Genomic DNA, 21239 nt, shown 5'->3' on the forward strand with positions numbered 1-21239 from the left:
GCGCCATGGATTTTGGACCGAAGAAGAAAGACTAAAAAAACTCTACTGAAGTAAAGACTCGGTCCATATCCAAACATAAAAAAAAAAAAAAAAAAAAAAAAAAAAAAAAAAAAAAAAAAAAAAAAAAAAAACTCTAGTTCAAAAGTAAACAGACTATTCGGGTCAATTATCGAGGTAATTTGAGGAGAAGATTTATTCTAAAATACACTAATCTAACCAAGAAGGAATCAATAGGTTCACCAAGGACGATACTTTGATCCTCATTTCTCAAGGAACGTGAAGAAGATGACGCTGAACCCAATGTAGCGATCACCTTCGCATTAATTAGGTATTCCTGCCTAATATCAGTCTCATTAAATGTAGAATGACTGATCTGAAAAGTAGAGACACCTCAAAAGTCTCTATTCATGATCAAAAAATGATAGGAAGGATGTCTGATGAGACAAATATCTTTGTAAATCTAGCTAAAAAAGGCATAGCTAGAGGGTGAGAAGAAGACAGAATAAAAGGGGGAGGTAGCCAACGAAATGGAGGATCCAAAAAAATTAGGAGAGAGAGAGAGAGAGAGAGAGAGAGAGAGAGAGAGAGAGAGAGAGAGAGAGAGAGAGAGAGAACTTGTATTTTCCTTAGATCTACTCATTATATCTCAGAAAACAAACTTTAATCAATCAAAGTTTCTTTTTTCACCTTCCTTGCCTTCGATCATCTGTCTAATCTTCCCATTGTGGAGTTTCATCCTATTTTTCTTAGAAATTTGTTGTGTTGATCAAGAACTCAGACACTATTCTCCTTAGTTCATGTTTTTGACCCCCCACAACATTGGTTTAGGAAGTACTTTTTTAAAAAATTTATGAGAAAAAAAAAGTAATTGATTTTTAAAAACAATTTTTTATATTTCCAATAAAAGTGATATTAAAACTTTTCAAAAATAATCTATTAACAAATGCTCTAAGAGCATTCATTATTTGGACCCAAGCAATTTTGCATTGATCACAATTTCAAATTTAAATCTAAACATATCACCAGCCGGTGAATGTAAAAATTAACCACTTATAAATTCACGTAATAATGAATATGATTAACGCTATAATAATAAGAATAACAATAATAAATACAATTCTGATTTTTTTTATAAAAAAATTAAATTTTGTGTTTAAAAGTTGATGAATATGCAATTTTTTCAATGGATAAAAGGTAGTTCAACAAAGTAAAAAAGAAAAGAAAAAAGAAGCCACCTAACAATCGAAAGCCTATTCAGCATTTACAAGTCACACTAAGCCAAATAGATATCACATTTTCCTTGTAATCAAACAATCTTATATCTCCCATACTGGTTAGATTTAGTTGTGACTGAAATATTCAACTCACCTTCACATTGTCTTGCCATGGCACTCTCCATGACCATGAACTCAACTTTTGAACCTTTATGACTAAGGACAAGATTTTTCTCTAGAGCCAAATTAGAGAGTGACAAACTCTCCAAGGGCAAGAGTCTCTAGCTATCTCCTTCCTTTTCCAGCAGAATTCTACATAATTTAGGTATCTTGTAATTGTCTTACTCAAGCAAGATTGATTCCACTAGAGTGAGCTTTATGATAATGGGTTTGACTTACCTCCAGTACTTTTTTAACTAGAAGTCTCCTTTTGTTTTAAATAAACAATGATAAGTAATAGTGTGTTTTAATCTCCACTTTTTTAACTAGAGGTCTCCTTTCATTTTAAATGCACAATGGCAAGTGTTAGTGGGTTCTAATCTCCACATTTTATTTAGTTAGTAAGTAATGTGGTAATTTCTCATTAAAATAAAAAGAGATTTCAGTTAAAAAAGTATTAGAGGTAAACCAAACCCTATGATATTGCTTAAGTAGATGTCAGGTGAGCATCGAGTGAACATCACCTAATCTTATGCCTTGTAGCCGTTTGTCATCTGCTCAACTCTCACTTGAGCAGGCTTGGTTAAGTGTCGATACAACATTTCTATTTGTCGATTGATGCACATGCACTATGTTTGAGGTTTGGAGCACCCTTTGCTAATTAAACTTTATTTTTAACTTAATTTTGCTCTTCATTCTATTAATTCTAGAGTAAGATTACTCACACATATTACAACTTACGCAAGGTTGGTCCTCAGCCTAGAGATATGTCTTATTATTTAGAGGTCTTAGACCACCAAAAATTATTCTTCTAACATATATATTTGCTCCACTGGAACTCTCGTTTTGTGATTCTTGTTGCTCAAAACCCTAACTTACAAGAGCTTATTACCGCTAATATTTTCAAAGTATATTATTGCAAGAAGAATGTCTAGTTATGTTCAGCTAGTGAACCAACAATAAACTTCATATTTGTCAGTCTTGTTACACATTTGCTATTGCACATTCTAAACACATTCCTTTTGAAATCGTGTTTTGAAAACACAATTTCAGTTAAAAGTGTAAAATCGTGTTTTTAAAAACATGATTTTAAGTTTTTAACACAATTTTAGTCCACATGACTGTGTTTATAAGGTGAATGTGTGATAATTATTCATTGATTGATAATAGACAAGCAAAAGACAAAGCAAAAAAAATAAAAAATGATTTAAAAAAAAAAATCCTTAAGCGGTACTTTTTTTTTTTTTTGAGAAACCACTTCACAAACTTTTATTAACTATGTCTATGAAAATTAGCCTGAAGTACATCTGCAATCTCTGATGGTACATCTTCCATCCAAACTTGTAATGAAGAAAAAGAAATTGCTCGCCTTGCAAGTGAGTGAGCTACATTATTACAATGTCCCCTTATATGAGAATAAGAAATAATAGAGAATTGAGAGGCCAAGTACTGTATATCATTGGCAATGTGACCAAATTGTGAAAGGCTATGAGAATTTGATTTTAGAGTGTTCATGAGGATCAGTGAGTCACCCTCCAACACTCCCTTATTGAGGCCAGTTTTCAAAGCCAACTCCATTGCATGCCTTGCTGCCAATGCCTCAACTTTGATGGCTGTATTGGGCGGGGGGATTCGCTGTGCCAAGGACACTATCACCTGCCCCCCTTAAGCGGTACTCAGGAGTGGTTGTCTTCCTCTTTTTATTTTTTTGTTGAGAAACAGGTTGTCTTCCTTTTATATCATTATATATGGGTCCAAGGCAAGCTACTAAATATTCGCAGTTAGTTTTTACTTGAAATGATTCTCCAAAAAAGAAAAAAAGAAAGAAGAAAAAAAAAAAAAGGTTTTCACTTGAAATAAATATTATAACTAAGGTTTACCTTTCACATTTAGGATTCTTTTTGCCATTTTTCTTGGACGCTAATTACGAAGAAATTATAAATAAATAAAAATAAAAACCACGAGTTTGAGCATATGATATAAAAAGATATTGTTGCATTTTAAATATTTAAAGATAATACAATAAATAAATCAAATAAAAGAATTAATCAATCTTTTGATTCTACAGGTCTAACATATTGGTAATTTTGTATACAATAACGTGTAGGCACGTTTCCTAATTATTCCTACACCAGAGTTGAACATGATTTGGTAGAAGGGTCAAAGAGTGCAGGTAGCAGGTATTTCCGTCCATTAGCACCATTTGCATTATAGCTAGCACCACTCGTTGGGTCCACCAAGAGGTCCCCAGCATAGCCAGGGTAAGCCCCCTTGCCATACACACCAGGACAAGCTGATGCAGCCTCTAATGGTGCGTCCTTTGGTCCTTGAAAGTAGCCATTTCCAAATGGGTTCGTAGTTGTACCAGCCAAGAGGCTAGCCAGGTTGATGACCATCCCGTCTAGACCCACATCGTTGTTGGGTGCAACCAAAGGTTGGCTCTGGGGTCCATAGATGGGCTGGTGGAATGGCCACGCGCATTGACCTGGGCATTGAGTCTCCGAGTTTCCAACCCAAATGTAAGCAAATTTATAGCTTTTGCCTTGAACTGATGCACCCTTTGAAGATCCATGGGTACCACATTTGCTCATACAGAAACCTTCAACTGCCACGTCATCTGATGTCAAAACCACGTTAATTGCATTTTTGTGGGCACCCTTTGATGCCAACTGTTCTATTTGCTGATTTGAGAGTGATTTTCCTAAGGAGTAAGTCTCATCAATGATCTGGGTACCCATTGAGAGCACAAGATTGGAGGTCTTCTTGGAGTTAATTAGGTGGTAATATTTCTCAGTGGTTTTCCACCAGGTGGCAACTGAGGGTTGGGCTTTTGTGGGTGTGGAAGTAGAAAGAGAGGCAATGAAATCTGAGATAATAGCTCTTTGTGTGGGCTTGAATTTGCCGTACCAGATGAGATTGATGGAGATTTTTCCAGAAAGAAGAGCACCATTGTGGTATTGGAAGAGCAAAGGCTGTTGGGTTTCAGCTGAATCAGCAAGTCTCCTTGCTGCTAAGTTGAATTGGAAGAAAGAGATTACTAGAACTAGCTGTAGTAACAGGTGTGTGGAAACTAAAGAGGCCATGACAAATTTGAGGATGTAATCTCAGTTGAGGTGTTTACTGACTACTAAAGATTGAGAAATTGAGAATTGAAAAAGTAATAAGCTGAGAATATGATGTGAAGACTGAAGATGTGAGTGAGTGTGAAGAAGAAGAATTGTGAGCGGATATTTATAGTGCCCAAAGTATGGGTGAGAAACTACAAGGAAAGGAGTGAAGAGTGGCAGTGTGATGCCAGCGAGATATCACGTTACGCGTTGTGTTTTTTTAATCAATTTGTGTTGAGTTTTCCTAAGTATCGCTTTTAACCGAATCTACTTTCGAGTCAATAACATTACAGATATAGGACAGCTAAGGGGAATAGGGACAATTTAGACAGCCGAATGAGGATGTAAGGGGACAAGATTGAGTGCATCTTGTCTTGACTTATAAGAGGAAAGGAATTTATAAAACTGACCTCAGGCTCAGATAGTGCGTACTCAGCAAAACCTCTGATGGTGCATGTGAAACCAGATGTATGTCTCCTACCACTTTTCGTTCCTCTTTTTAATAAAAAATTTTAGCTGATGCACGTCCCCCATTAATACTAGAATTATCAGTATAATTCAGTATAATGAGATCAACAGCTTTTTTAGCCAAAAAAAAAAAAAAAAAAAAACCTTGTGCTGCTGTGAGTGGTCAACCAAAAATGATGAGTTCATATAATATTCCATAGGTAAAAAGTATTCACAAATTATAATCGCACAAGTTAAGGAATTGTAAAATTTGTTAGAGTAAATATCATCAACATTGAGCAATTAAATACAAACCAAATCAGTAAGGAGAAGCAATAAGAGATAAGAATACCTACAAAGGTTTGGCTTAAGAATCAAATGTCTCAATTTTAGTTCTCTTTAAATATTGAGGAGGTTTGGGCCACTGGTTAACTTATTAAGCTTTACCTTTGGGGAGGGCAGGGAGTCGAACAAATGTGGATACCAGCTGGTTAGGAGATGGGCTATGTAATCAAGGGAAATTACAAATTGGCAAATAAATAATTGTTTCCTTTCTTTATCTTTGTTGTGCTAATATATATTTCTTGATTAATAGATTTCTGCTGAAACTACTGAATCAGAAAGAAATGGTTAATAGATTGCGTGAAATAGAGACCACATTGGAGCCATGTGAATTTATAATGAGAAAGCACTTTGATGGTCATTTTCAAAACAGAGCTCGTGGAGAGCAAATAAGCCACTAGAATTTATTCACACTGACATATTCGAAAAACATGTGAACTTGTCTCAACCAGCAGATATAGTTATTCACTTTATGTTTGTTGATGATTATTCTAAAGTGAAGTTGGTGCTGTTTTGTTTTGTTTTGCCAGAAAGAAAAATCAAGGAAGAAAGAAGCCTTTGTTCTTAGCGTTTTAGTTTTTTTTTTTTATGACTTAATTTTAATGGTGACTTTCTTTCAAGATGCAAAGTGAGTTACGGATACTACATTTTTTGGGTATTGAAGTATCTCAAACAAAACTAGAAGATTTTAATTTCTCAAATGAAATATGCAAACTATTCTTAATAAATTTTTGATGGTCAAGTGCAAATTAGTTTCTACTCCTTTGGTTGCGAATGAGATAGTATGGAAAAAGCCAATGCTGTAAAAAGTATTGAACTCCAGTTGGTAAGCTCATGTATCTCACGGCTATTAGACTGAACATTGTTTGTTGCCAATTTACTTTCTCGATTAACGAAAAACCAAATCAGAATCATTTTAGAGTTGGAAGAAATTTATGAGATGCTAACAGTTATAGGGGACTTTTTTTTTTGGGTTAAGAAAATACAGGGGACACTTACTATGGGATCTTGTATAGGGGTGGTGAAGGTTAAGGACTAATTTGATTATTCTGAAGTTGATTGGATTGAATGTTTAGATGATATGTGTATAGTGGCTATGTTTTTGCCTTTGATTTATGGCATTTGCTCATGGACTTTAAGCGTGTTACAAAACATAGTGGCGCAATCTTTAGATGATATGAAGTACAAATGACCATTTTTTTCTCTGTTAATTTAGGCATTTGCTCGTGGACTTCAATGAAACAAAACATAGTGGCATAATCTTTAGATGATAAGAAAATTACAATTGACAACTGGCTATGCTTTTTTGCTCTTCATTATGGCATTTGCTGAAAGGAAAAATAGCTACAAAATTTACAGATAAAGCAACTTCACAAGCGGTATGGCTAAGAAAGATTTTTAAAGATCAATGGGAAAAGAGACTAGCAGCCAGTTGAAATAATTATTAATTACCAAGACACTTACAAGGGAAAGATTCTGTTATCTAAGACAACTTATTGGAGTCGTAAAGAAAATGAATTTAGGGGAAATGTTTTAGGGGAAATGTTGGAGAATAAAATGCATTTTCTTGTATTCATTGAATTTCTTAAGTGTTCTATCATCTATGTACATTTCCAGGTTGTAATTATGCTTTGCTGTCTGATTGTGTCTAAATAGAGAAGTTATGTGTTTTATAGAAATAGTTCTACAATTATCCAATGAGAATGAAAGTATATATTCTGCATGCTGGATGTGTAAGTCTCGATCATGAAATTAACTATGCAATTGCTTCTTTATTTTCAGCTTTTACAGTAATATTCATTACCAAGGCAACTTAACCAAAAGGTTTCTCCCTCTCTTACAATCAGTAGGAGAACTCTAACCCAGGTTCCTCTCTGTGGCAGAACTTAATGATCCCATTGAACTATAAGGCCCGTGACAAAAAAATTTTTTTAATGATTTTTTTGCTGAAAACTTTAATTTATTACTATTTTCTTTTTATTCTACCTTATAGTAATGATAATACACAACTTTTTCACAACATTTTTTACAATTGCAGAAGTGGTTAACGTGCATTGGACACAACATTTTTTATAAATCAACTGTATTTTTTCCCAGACTTGTTAATTTTGTTGTATCAATGCTATTCACTTAGCTCTTTTTTTAATGGTGAACTTCAATAAATTAAAAGAATCACAAGCTTACGAATTGGTTATAAAAGAATATTGGAATTTCATTATCTGACCGTAATACAAATGAATCAATAAATCAAAGAATTTATCTATCTCCTGATTCTATTGTCTAAGACATTTTTTGTATACAATAACGTGTAGGCACGTTTCATAATCTTCCCTCAGACCAGAGTTGAACAAGATTTTGTAGATGGGTCAAAGAGAGCTGGAAGCAAGTATTTCCTTCCATTGCCACCGTTTGCATTATAGCTAGCACCTGTTGTTGGGTCAACCAAGAGGTCCCCAGCATAGCCAGGGTAAGCCCCCTTGCCATACACACCAGGACAAGCCGATGCAGCCTCTAATGGCGCGTCCTTTGGTCCTTGAAAGTAGCCATTTCCAAATGGGTTTGTAGTCGTACCTGCCAAGAGACTAGCCAGGTTGATGACCATGCCGTCCAGACCCACATCGTTGTTGGGGGCAACAAGGGGAGGGCTCTGGGGTCCATATATGGGCTGGTGAAATGGCCAAGCGCATTGACCTGGGCATTGAGTCTCCGAGTTTCCAACCCAAATGTAAGCAAATTTGTAGCTTTTGCCTTGAACAGAAGCAGCTTTTGAAGAACCATGGGTTCCACATTTGCTCATACAAAAGCCTTCAACTGCCACATCAGCTGATGTTAGAACCACGTTAATGGCATTTTCATGGGCACCCTTTGATGCCAACTCTTCTATTTGCAGATTTGAGAGTGATTTGCCTAAGGAGTAAGTCTCATCAATGATCTGTGTACCCATTGAGAGTACAAGAGTGGAGGGCTTCTTCGAGTTGCTGAGGTGGTAGTATTTCTCAGTGGTTTTCCACCAGGTGGCAACAGAGGGTTGAGATTTTGTGGGTGTGGAAGTAGAAAGAGAGGCAATGAAATCTGAGATAATAGCTCTTTGTGTGGGCTTGAATTTGCCATACCAGATGAGATTGATGGAGATTTTTCCAGTAAGAAGAGGGCCATTGTGGTATTGGAAGGGTAAAGGTTGTTGGGTTTCAGCTGAACTAGCAAGTCTCCTTGCTGCCAAGTTGAAATGGAAGAAAGAGATTAGTAGAACTAGCTGTAGTAATAAGTGTGTGTAATCTAAAGAAGCCATGATGAATTTTAGAGGTGCGATCTCTGTTGAGGTGTTTACTAAAGTTCTAAAGATAAGAAGTTGAGATCTGAGAAAGTAAGAAGCTAGAATATACTGTTGAGACCGAGTTGTGGAGAAGAATTGTAAGTAGAAATATATATAGTGCTACCCAAAAGTTTGGGGGAGAAACTACAAAGAAGGGATTGAGTAGTGGCAGTGAGACGCCAGCGTGATAACGCGTTGTATTTTAATCAATTTGTGTGCAACCTCTTTTTTTAGCCTCTCTTTCAAGTTACAGCCGTATCCGCTTTCAAGTCAATTTGATAACAGGTGTAAGCCAGCTAAGGGGAGTAGGACAAACTTTAATATGAGGAAGGAACGGATTAAAAATGTCCTACGATGGTGCATGTTATTCTAGAGATATCAAATATGTCTGACTTTTTACTTCGTTTCTATTGGTTTTTTTTGGGGATAAATTTGATTAATAGATTTAAGTCATGGGTTGAAACTACTGAATCAGAAAGAAATGGTTAATGGATTGCATGAAATAGAGACCAAATTGGAGCCATGTGAATTTACAATGAGAAAGCAATTTGATGGTCATTTCCAAAACAGACCTCATGGAGAGCAAATAAAGCCACTAGAGTTTATTCATTCTGACATATTCGAAAAACATGTGAACTTGTCTCAACCAGCAGATATAGGTACTCCCTTTATGTTTGTTGATGATTATTCTTAATCGAAGTTGGTGTTGTTTTGTTTTTGTTTTCCCGGAAAGAAAAATCAAGGAGGAAAGAAGCCTTTGGTCTTAACGTTTTAGTTTATTTTGATGACTTAATTTTTAATGGTAATAATGAGAATATGATTCAAGAATTCAACAAAGGCATGATGCAAAGTGACTTAGAGCATTCACAATGGGAATTGTAAATGCCATATGTTAGCAATATTTAGCATTAAGCCTCAAAAGTATTCAACAGTTGACCTGCTAAACTTGTAAAATTGTAAAAAATTTTACAATACTGCTACAGTACCGTCTTTCTTTTATGACAGTACTGCAGTATCTTGGATAAATATTTTATTATTTGTTTTCTCTCTCTCAACCACTCAGTTTTATTTATTTATTTTTCTATCTTTGTCTTCATCCTCACTCCCTCTCTCACATCTCTCTGTCTTCTTCTTTTAAGCATGCCATTGGAGTTGGGTTGGAGGTCGTTGTGGCATGGCGTGGAGATCGGCGTACACTCGATTCTCTCTCTCTCTCTCTCTCTCTCTCTCTCTCTCTCTCTCTCTCTCTCTCTCTCTCTCTCTCTCTCTCTCTCTCTCTCTGTTCTTCTTTTAAGCATGCCACCGGAGTGGGGTTGGAAGTCGGCGTGGGCGTGGCATGTGGCGTGGTGAGACCTGTGTCGTGTGCCTTGCGGTGGGGTGTGAATTCCGGGTGGGTTTTGGGTTTGATTTACGGTGCCTCATAGTGGTAATGGATTTGATTTCCAGTGAGTTTTGATGTGAATTTTTCTTTAATTTTTTGTGGGTTTCTATCCATGGTAGTGGTGGGTGTGTTGTTGTTGTGGATTTGCTGTGGTGGATTTTTCTTTGATTTTTTTTTTTTTTTTTTTTTTTTTTGGTGGTGGTTTATTTGATTTTTTGTGTTGTTGCTGTGGTGGTGGTGGATTTTTCATTGATTTTTTGTGTTGTTGTGTTTTTGTGGTGGTGGATTATTTGTGTTGCCGTGGATGTTTTTTGTGTTGCTGTGGTGGTGGTGGATTATTTGATTTCTTTGATTTTTTGTGGGTTTCTTGTGGTAGAGATGGTGGTTATGGGTGTTTTTAGCATTGGTAGTGGTGGGTTTCTTTTGACAGAGGTGGTGGTGATGGGTGGTTGAAAGGGAGATAGTGAGGAAAAGATAAACAGATTGATGGTGGAGAATGACGTAAGAGAGATTAGATTAGATTATTTTATTAGGTAGTATATATTATTTTAATAAGTTGAATAGGAAAATAAAAGTTGGAATGTTGGGTGTATTGTAAAATGGTATAGTATAATTGATAAAGTAACTTTTTGAGATAGTAAAATAGAATAGGATAGCATTTCCCATTGTGAATGCTCTTAGGGATACTACATCATTTTTTGGGTATTGAAGTATCTCAAACAAAACTAGAAGATTTTCATTTCTAAATGAAATATGCAAACTATTCTAAAGAAACTTTTGATGGAAGTGCAAATTAGTTTCTACTCCTTTGGTTGCAAATGAGAAGCTAAAGAGAGATAGTGTGGAAAAAGGAAAAAGCCAATGCTGTAAAAGCTAAAAAGTATTGAACTCTAGTTGGCGAACTCATGTATCTCACGGCTATTATTAAGACTAGTCGTGGACCCGTGCGTTGTGCGTGATAATTTTTTTTTTTATGATTTTTTTTTTTATGATTGTGTAATTATTTTGAATAATTTTCAATGTATTACTACTTAAGCCCTCTCAACAGCTGGGCTCCGATATTGAATTTTAAATTCAAATTATTTTGAATAATTTTCAATGTATTACTACTTAAGCCCTACCAACCATCATTTAACCATCATTATAGCAAAAGATCATTTCAAATAACTAGTGGATAATATGAACATCCTACCAATAATATGAGGACTATTTTAGCAAAACATTTCATTTTAGAGAGACCTGAAGAAATATTCCAGCTTGTGTGAACTTGCAATTTAATAGATAATCCGTTATAATTTGGTAGAAACCAAAAGATAATATAAAAATTATTTTAGCACAACAAAAGATAATATAATCTCAATTTTATAATAGCCATTTCATTAATTGAGAGTTGGACATAATTTACGAAACAATCTAGTTGTTGAACTTGAAATTTAATAGATAATCCATAATCAACTGGTAGAAAATATGAACAACCTACACAACCAAAAGAAAATATAAAAAATATTTTAGCATAGCTTGTTCATTTTATAGCTGTTGAACTTGCAATTTAATAGATATTATAGATATTCCGTTATCAACTGGTAGAAAATATGAACAACCTACACAACCAAATAAAAATATAAAGAATATTTTAGCAAAGCCTTTTCATTTTATTTATAATTAAAATTTAGAAATACTTGAAAAAAAATCCAGTGTAAAAACATGTAAATTAATAGGTAACTTGTGAGCAATTGATGGGTAAAATAATAATCAAAATGGTGACAGGTGTTCACATCATTGAACACCAAGACCTTTTTTATTTATTTAAATCTTTTGATAAATGAACACAAACACTCACATGCAATCGTACTACTCTTCCATGGTTGTGTGCGGGGGATTTTAATGAGCTGCTGAAAAGTTCAGAAAAGTGGGGAGGAAGTAATAGAAGCCAGTCATAGATGCAGATATTCAGAGAAGCAGTGGGTGAGTGTGGATTTATAGATCTTGGCTTTGTGGGATCTCAGTTTACTTGGCAAAAACATTTTGCTGATGGCCATTCGATTTGGGAGAGACTTGACAGAGCTCTAGCCAATAATGAATGGATGCTTAGATTTGCGGAGTCGAGAGTTTACCATTTATCTGTCACATCTTCTGATCATAGTCCTTTATGGATTAGGCCAAAGGGTTTGGATCTTCCACGTATTGCCAAACCTTTCCGGTTCGAAGAAATGTGGTTGTCTGACAAGGGATGCACAGAAGTGGTAGAAGCAGTATGGTCTTCTCAAGAAGGTCTAGATTCGAATGTAAGGGTGGTTCAGAAGATTGAGAAATGCGGGAAAGAATTAACCCATTGGAGTAAAGTTCACTTTGGGAATGTCAGATCTGAGTTAAACTTGAAGAGAAGACAACTCATCAAAGCTGAAAAAGAAGCTTTGCAGTCTGGGGATAATTCACTTGTAAGATCTCTTAAGGCAGATATTAATGATTTGTTGGATAAGGAGTCACACATGTGGCTATAAAGGTCAAAAGTGCTGTGGGCAAAAAATGGAGACCAGAATTCAAAGTATTTCCATAGAAGAGCTACCCAAAGATACCGAAAGAACTCCATTGTAAACATCAGAAATTCCGAAGGGCATTGGTGTTCAGATATGGAAGAAGTGACGGCTACATTGGTGGATTACTATAGAGATCTATTCACTTCCAGCCAACCTCCTCAGCACAATGAGACTTTTAATTCCATTCAGAATATAATTACAGAAGATATGAACTCTCAGCTTTTAGCTCAGTTTATGGCATGGGAAGTAAAGGAAGCAATTAAACAGATGGCTCCGATAAAAGCCCCAAGCCCTGACGATGACAGTCTCCTATTTTGTAGGGCAACAGTGTAGGAGTGCCAAAAAGTACTTGAAATCCTGGAGAAATATGGTAGATGTTCTGGCCAGCAGATAAATAAGAACAAAACTACCATATTTTTTAGCAAGCTCACCTCAGAAGATATGAGAACCCACATAAAGCAAGCTCTGGGAGTCCCTGAAATCAAGCAATATGAGAAGTACTTGGGGTTGCCCTCATTTGTGGGTAGGAGGAAGAAGGCCAGTTTCAACTTCATCAAGGAAAAGGTGTGGAGGAAGTTACAAGGATGGGAAGAGAAGCTACTTTCACAAGCAGGAAGGGAGGTATTAATTAAAGCCATGGTTCAAGCAATACCCACCTATACCATGAGTTGTTTTAAAATCCCAATAGGTCTATGCTCTGAGATTGAAAGCCTTGTCAAGAAATTTTGGTGAGGACAAAGAGGTGAGCGTAGAAAAATCCATTGGGTAAAGTGGGAGAGTCTTTGCCAACCAAAAAAAGAAGGAGGTATGGGGGTTTAAGGATTTAGCTTTATTTAATGATGCTTTCTTAGCAAAACAGGCATGGCGCCTTCTTCACAACCAAAATTCTCTGTTTTATCGGATCTTCAAGGCAAAATTTTTTCCTAATTGTTCCATCATGGAGGCTACTCAGTCTTCTAGTGGATCTTATGCTTGGCAGAGTATATTGAAAGGAAGAGATGTGTTGAAGAGAGGAGCAAGATGGAGGATAGGATGTGGGGAGAATGTTAGTGTGTGGAATGATGCTTGGTTACCATCCCGGGATAGGCCTATAGTGCAATCACCAGCGGTGGAAGCTTTTCAAGATGCCAAAGTACGGGACCTCATCAACCCTGATCTTCAAATGTGGGAGACAGATTTGATTAAGGGTCTGTTCACTCCCCAAGAAGCTGAACTGATTTTGAGTATTCCTTTGAGTCAGAGGAGGACTGAAGATAAAATAATCTGGCCATTTGTACCTTCAGGTAATTATACGGTCAAGTCAGGTTATAATTTTCTAATTAGAGAAAATTCATCTCAAGCCACAAGCTCAACCAATCCGGGCCTTAACCAAGCTCTCTGGAAAAGTATTTGGGAGGCTTTTGTTCCAAACAAAGTGAGAAATTTCCAGTGGAGAGTGTGTAAAAATGCAATCCCATCAAAGATGAATTTGGTGCAAAGGAAAATTATGACTGAGGGAACCTGTGATCACTGCCATGCAGCTTCAGAAACAGCTCCTCACGCGCTCTGGGAGTGTCCAAAATTGTTGGTGGTGTGGGAGCAAGACAACCAGTGGAGTTTCAGGGGAAATACAAGCTTCACAACCTTCCAGGAGTTAGTTCAACATGTTATAGCTGAAGGCAAGGATCTGGAGAGTTTTGCCATGCTAGTTTGGGCGATATGGTACCGCAGGAACCAAGTGAGGGTCAGCCAGAAAGAATTTACTTACAACCAAATCGGTCCGTTGGCCATCTAGATGTTACACGACTTTGTGCAAGTGCTTCCAGAAAGACAACGTCAGCCAACAAGAACAGAGGATCAGCAAGTCTGTTGGCAACCTCCTCCAATGATGAAGTTTAAAGTGAATTTTGATGGGGCTGTATTTAAAGAAGAAAAACGAGCGGGGTTGGGTGTAGTGATACGAAACCACATAGGGCAGGTCATCGCATCTTTGTCTGAAAATGTAGCGCTCCCACCCTCCATTGTGGATGTTGAAGCTCTGGCAGCAGTCCGAGCGGTGTCCTTTGTAGCAGAGTTAGGCGTGTCTTCTATCATCATTGAGGGAGATTCTGAAGAAATTATCAAAGCCATGAGGAGCGAGGAGGAATCACTGTCAACATATGGTCATCTGATTGCTGCAGTAAGACAGATTATGGATGGTTTCAGCAGCTTGAGTTTCACACACACTCGTAGGCAGGGTAATAATTTGGCACATAACCTTGCTAGACATGCTAGACATGTTAGCGGTTATCTTGTGTGGATGGAAGATGTTCCACCACAGCTACAAAATGTACTTTAAGCCGATTTTGGCTAGTCTGATTTAATAAAAGTTTATGATCTTGTTTCTCAAAAAAAAAAAAAAAAAACATGCAAATACACACTCAAACACTAAAAAAAATACAATATTTTATGTCATCTATCTATAGTGTCTTCCTGCTTGGTAAGTAAGTTCACACAACTATCATGAAGACCATTTTTCTAAGACTATTTGGAGATTCCTATCTTTATGCAGTTCTGTTAAAAATTAAAATATTACAAGGTAAGACCAACCCAAAAACTTAAACTATAATAGTTTTTTTTGACCAACCTCATTCTTTTTAATCTCCCTCCTTTTTTGCTTTTAATCTACCTTTGTTTTTACTCTTTCACTTGGTGTTAAAACCTTCCACTGCCAAGCATGTGAATTTCGGTCAAAAATTCATTAAATAACTTATTGCTTCACAATTGATTTTCCAATTGCTATAATTGCAGTTAACACCTTCCTTTTGAATGAGATCAATAGACAAAAGACCCAAAACAATACCAGTTTTGTTTTTTTGTACTTCAAAATGTATTATGTATATAACCATGTTTTGAAGCTTGGCCTTTGGTAGCAATTATTTCATAGAATGGACCTCACAAGAAGACTAAATTACTAAACTTTTTTGAGAATCAACTAAATTATTGAACTTAATGATATATATAAGGCTACATCCAGGAAATAATTAATTAACCATGTTCTAAGGCATCAAGATGGTTGCTGTAAAATGTCGTAGACATTAATCTCAATGTTGATTTCTTTTTCCTTAGCTCATCGTGCTTAAATAGTAGTGACATGACATAAGAGGCATAGATTTTAAAAAAAGTTTGCAGTTAATCAAAACTTCTAATTTGAGGAAAATATTACACCTACAATAGTTTAGGACGTGCCCATTAGGAAAAAATATCACAAAAGATCCAAAGAATTTTCCAAGTGCTATGCATGGGAAAGTTAAATCGTGGTCCCAAAGAGCAACAAAAAGTTGTTTCCAGGCCCCCTAGAAGTGTTCTTACTTTTCCACAATGCCTTCAATACTCCCAAACCAAAAGTGCAACTTATATAGTCTCACTGTTCTGCTCTATAGTTGCTGTCCAGCAAACCTCAGTTTGGTAGGAATATTGTGGGAAAAATAATGAAAGAAGCCAATATAAGTGCATCAACCAACCATAAAAATGGATTTTCAATTCCAAATTTTCAATAAACAATAAGCTATTCCAAGTCTAATCAAAGATAAGTTGCAAAACAACAGGGCTTTGAACATTTACATTCCAAGTTATTTCCAATCGGTCAGTGGGCACGGTTGCTTAAGGTGGAAGGTAGAATTTCACCACAACTAATTGGGTGTTAAACCCACCAATAACCTATTTCATAAATTAAAACCTCCCTTAAGCATAAAAATAAGACACGGAAGAGAGAAATGGTAAAAAGGAAAGAATAAAAATAGAAGAACCTAGGAAAAGTCCTTCTATGGCTTTGTGCCAACTTGCAAAAGAAAATGCAAAGGTATAAACACTGTGTTGGGCATTTTTCTTAAGGTTCTGTCAGTCTAAAAATGCAATGTAAAAGACAATGGCTAACCAAAAAAAATAAACAAAAGTAGTCCCAACTGGTTGAATAGGTATATGCAATTAGACAAAAAGTTATTGTATTTGTGAGTGCAAACAGTGAGTGAATTCCATTGGTTAAGCAAGTCAAGGACAATGTAAGCTACGATCTCTCAACAATCAAAGTTCTTTATTCATAATTGAAGGGCTTGGTTGACTCCATCTCAGATTCTCCAGAATTCAACTTTAAGCAGTTTTGGACAATTGTTATGTCCATATTTGCTTGTGATCTTGAATCAACCTGCTTGCATCGATTGGTCTTGGACAACCCACAGCGACCCAAATTCTCTGGCCAATAATAAAGATTCAATTTTGAATGTGTGTTTGTCTTCCTTATAATCTCAGATACAAAGTTGTGTGTTCAAAACCAAGCAGCAAACCACTACTACCAATCCATATAAATCAAAAGACAAACTACTAGCAGTATTTCTACAACTTCTGTCAGACAGTGGACTAATTAAAAACCACAGCAACCATAACAATCATCCACACCACACCACAAAAGAGGCCATAACAAAATGTAAAAAGGGAAACCAAAAACAACAAGCAAAATAATGGAGCACAAAAAGAACTGGGGTTTAGCGATACCTCTACCGAATCAGCCAGGTTCTGTAAGTATTTATATACTGTGAGGAGAGGAAGACAGCAAGGAAGGAACTCAGATTAGTGGCCGTTACTGTGAAATCCTAGAGCAAGAAGGTGGAGAGATTTTCAGACTCTTTGGTTGTCCTTGAAACCGTTACTGTGAAACCGTAGAGTTGAAGCGTAGTGCTAAACTCTCTGGTTGTCCTCACACTATGCTTCTCACGCACAAGCCTTCAGGGTTCCACGGTTTCACATCTTTCCTTTAAGTTGAAAAGGCCTTGGGTTGGGCTTTATGGTGGAAGTAAATAGATAAAGAGTGGGCTAGGATTTATTATACAGATTTATTATAGAGCTAGTATTTATTATTCTGAAATTTGTAAAAATTGTTTTAAAATTGTAGGTAAAATAAAAATTAAAAAAAAAAAAAGATTGGGATGACATGGCTGCTGATGTGGCGCAACGTGAGCGCAACAACATTAAACGCTACGCTTTAGCTTTTAGTAATATATAGATGCTTATTGTCACGCCCTAAACCCGATACTCAGATTTGTGATCATGACCGGCATGCTAATATCAAGCCTAAACCTGATATTAACAAGAACCACTTAACTTTTACAAAACTTTTACCGAAAGCTTTCCTTTTCTTTTCAATCCTTGTTTCTTTACTTAAATTATATAACCTTTGAATTGACATTCAGAGCATCTACATTGTACTCCAAAGAATAACATAATCCACCAATCATTTAATTTCCACACTTTTACATAATACATAGCTTGATACTTTAAGGTATACACAACTTTCATTTGATCCTAAAATACACAATAACTATAAAGCTAGCTAAACGTCAGAATGCTAATTTAGGATTTATACATATCAAACTAAAACCAGCTCCTTTCAAAACTTGACTAAGGCTCTCTCTGCTCCAAAATAAAACCTGCTAACTGAAAGAGTGGAAGGGGTGAGCTACACAGCTCAGTAAAGGTAAGAAATATGAGAATTCAATAAGGATGCATGTAAATCAAATCATTTCATTCTATGCATAATCAAATAGGAGAACAGCTTTCCATGCATAGTATTTTATACTATTCAGAATAATAACTTATACGCTTTTCATAGGAAAATAATTGTTCTCCCTTTTCTTATCAGAATAATATTACCAAAACCTTTCGGATTAAACTTCTTTCATTTCCTACAGAGTCACCATGTATATATTCTCATAAAAAAATAATTATTTTAACTTAAATCAGATAATCGGCAACTTTGTATTAAACTAGAAACATCTTGACTGATAAGAAAACTTTTCTTTATAAACTTCTTCTCATAGGATACTATAACTTTCATGATCATAAAACTTAACGTTTCATAAAAAAACAGATATCTGATAACTTTAAACATAAACTTGTACTTTCATTAGAAACTTTATCTTTATAGCACAACAGAACTTCATAAACTTTTATCTTTAATGAACAACTTTCTTTTCATTAGAAAATTCTTATTTTCATGAGAGCTTTTAACTTTTCATAATGCATTTAAACAAAAGAATTCTCTCATGATTTATAACATAACATAGCTGTTCATAACATATTGGTTAGTCCATGTCTGATAAGCTGTACAGAGAAGGCCTCATCACATTTGGGTGCCCCCGTGTGTATGATATTGTCCCCTTTGGGAGGCCTGATGGCACATCCCCTCCAGGTTTTGTTCCTCCCCGCCGTCCGTACACATTGGGGAGAAGACCTTAATCAGATTAGAGTTACGGGCAACCCCATTTCCTCTACTTTAAATGGCCTAGAGTTACGGGCAGCCCCATTTCCTCTACTTTAAATGGCCAAACAGATAACATTTTTCCATGGAAAGCCAATAATTAACCCCTACTGGCTGAGTTCAAATTATCAGAGGATATAACCCGAAAACATTTCATACTTTTACATCATACTGAAACTTCTTATTTTGCATAACATTTCATAATAATAACATTTCCATTCTTTTCATTAAACATCATGTTCGTGGAATCAATAATAGTTTCAATATGCTTAAATCATATACATAAGTTTTTCGAAAGCTCACGAACATAACTTTGTCAGAATAATGATTACATGCCATATCTCTAATCCAAAAACATTTTAATGCATAATATACTTTAAAATAACCTCATGACTTACCAAATACTCATATAACTTATCCCTTACCTGAGAGCAGAAGAACCGAGAGCCTAAAGTCGAAGGAGCTTAGACTTGGATACTGGTAACACCTAAACCATAATTCAAAACTTATTACTATCCATAATTCCTTATCATAAACTTCACATTCATCTCAAAGCCTATCTCTTAGAATCAAGGAAGTCCTAATCCCACCTCAACGAGGTTCCCACAAACAAAAATACATTCATCAACAACAAGTACAAAATCCTAGAGAAACCAACATTCTTATATTAATCTCATATCTCTAAATGAGCCAACTTTGTTTCAAAAGGTGCTTTAAGGTCAGGGCAATAATGTATGCATAAATATAAAATCTTTTGAGCATGATCATGTAACTATATACATTCATATGATAACATACAACACGTTGGGCAAAACAGCTTCATACATACAACTGTCTCATGGTTTAGAACCCCCTTCCTTGGAGTAATAAGCCTCAAAACAAGTTATAAAAAATTAATCTATGATCGAGACATACCAAAAGACAAGCATATTAAATTATAGCTCAAAACATTTACCCTAACTTGATAATTAAATCCACAAAGTTAGACATGTCCCTTACTATTCACTGTTCTATTCCAGCAGCATAGGCTCCATTTGTAAAAATACAAACGGGCTGCTCAAACACATCCAATTGTCATGAAATTTTACAGAACTACTCCCCTATATGTCCAGTATATACTATAAAAATTTCGGAGTCAAATAATAAACCCATGATTTACTAAAAATCCCACAAGACAGCATACTCAAATCTGCCCTGACAGAATTTCTTGCAACTTATAAATTAAACCATTATTTTTATATTAATCCAAATGCTGTGAGACCAATTCAATAACAACCACAAGTGTCTTAAGTTTCATAGGAATTATCCCTAGCATCCAAATTCACTATATAAAATTTAATACATAATTTAACATGCATGAACACAGAATCTGTCACAGTGACAGCTTCAGAACATATTCTTACAAAATCATTAACAAATAGCAATAGGCCTTAATTTCATTTGGGTATTTTTATACCTATAATTAACATACTAAAATATGTTATTAAACATTAAATAAACCATAATATCATCAAACCTTCAAATCACTAAAACAGAATCACCAATTCAACTTCCAAAAACAGAGCAGAGAACAAAGAGGGAAAGTAAGCAAACAATTATACTATCCAAATACACAAAATCAGATGAGGTTTAATTACTTACCCACACACTTTGAAGATGAAACCTTAAGGCTAATTGTTTAATTTCTTCTTTAAAGAAACTAGAATTTTTGGTGAGGAAGGAAGGGAGAGATGTTGCCGTGTAAGGAAGGAAGAAGAAAGAAGAACAAAGAAAGGGAAAAATAGAGAAAGAAGAAAAGCAGCTGCTGGACTTCAGGGAGCAGCCAAGAAAATCAGAAAAGTAAGAAGACTTTTGGGGCTTGGATACGTGTATGGCTAGGGAAAAACAAATATCTCACCCACTTTTTCCAATTTTCTTGCATTCACACTTATATATATATATATATATATATATATATAAAATCTTTGCATTCACACTTACTTTTCTACCAAAATAATTCCTTGCATTCACACTTACTTTTCTACAAAAATAATATCACTTTGCACATATATATATATATATATATATATCTCACAACTTAACCACCTAATATAGTTTTGTACATGCTAAATATATTTTATAATACAATTAGTCATTTCAATTATTTATAATCTTTACAAATTCTTATTCAATAACATTATAAAATAATATGTTCATTAAATACTTTGTAAGTAAGTGGCTTAAAATATTAATCATACTTAACCACTTAAACATATAGTTTAATTATAAAAATTGGATTGGGGTGTTACACTTATAGTTACAGGGGACACTTTTTTTTTTGGTTGAGAAAATACAGGTGATGACACTTAGACTATGCGATCTTGTATAGGAATGGTGAAGGTTTCAGGACTAATTTGGTTATTTTGAAGTTGACTGGATTGAATCTTTAGAATTTAGATGATATATATGTATATAGTGGCTATGTTTTT

The 21239-nt window shown here is 35.3% G+C and overlaps 2 protein-coding genes and 1 long non-coding RNA gene across 6 annotated transcripts in view; all 3 read right to left on the bottom strand.

Annotated features, from left to right (window-relative positions):
• Positions 1–3348: 3348 nt before the first annotated feature.
• Positions 3349–4589, bottom strand: LOC126710368 (protein PHOSPHATE-INDUCED 1-like). Its single transcript, XM_050410790.1, has one exon. It carries the CDS (start codon positions 4454–4456, stop codon positions 3500–3502), a length of 957 nt encoding a protein of 318 aa, XP_050266747.1. The 5' UTR covers positions 4457–4589; the 3' UTR covers positions 3349–3499.
• Positions 4590–7456: 2867 nt separating this feature from the next.
• Positions 7457–21239, bottom strand: part of LOC126710371 (protein PHOSPHATE-INDUCED 1-like) — a 31022-nt gene continuing 17239 nt past the window's right edge. For 2 of the 3 annotated variants that reach the window (XM_050410796.1, XM_050410795.1), the window contains exon 2: positions 7457–8446. In XM_050410796.1, coding sequence (XP_050266753.1) covers positions 7602–8446 — 845 coding nt within the window. In that variant the 3' untranslated portion in view covers positions 7457–7601. The remainder of the gene's footprint in view (positions 8447–21239) is intronic. The other variant, XM_050410794.1, reaches the window with a different exon arrangement.
• Positions 17730–20776, bottom strand: LOC126710375 (uncharacterized). Of its 2 annotated transcripts, XR_007649645.1 has the most exons (3): positions 20413–20619; positions 19197–19258; positions 17730–17948 (listed from the first exon to the last, which is right to left on the bottom strand). It is a non-coding gene; the product is annotated as an uncharacterized LOC126710375 (long non-coding RNA). The 2 variants fall into 2 exon arrangements; XR_007649644.1 differs by having other exon boundaries at positions 17730–19258; positions 20413–20776.

The sequence above is a fragment of the Quercus robur genome, chromosome 12 (assembly GCF_932294415.1).
Source record: "Quercus robur chromosome 12, dhQueRobu3.1, whole genome shotgun sequence".
Classification (NCBI taxonomy): domain Eukaryota; kingdom Viridiplantae; phylum Streptophyta; class Magnoliopsida; order Fagales; family Fagaceae; genus Quercus; species Quercus robur.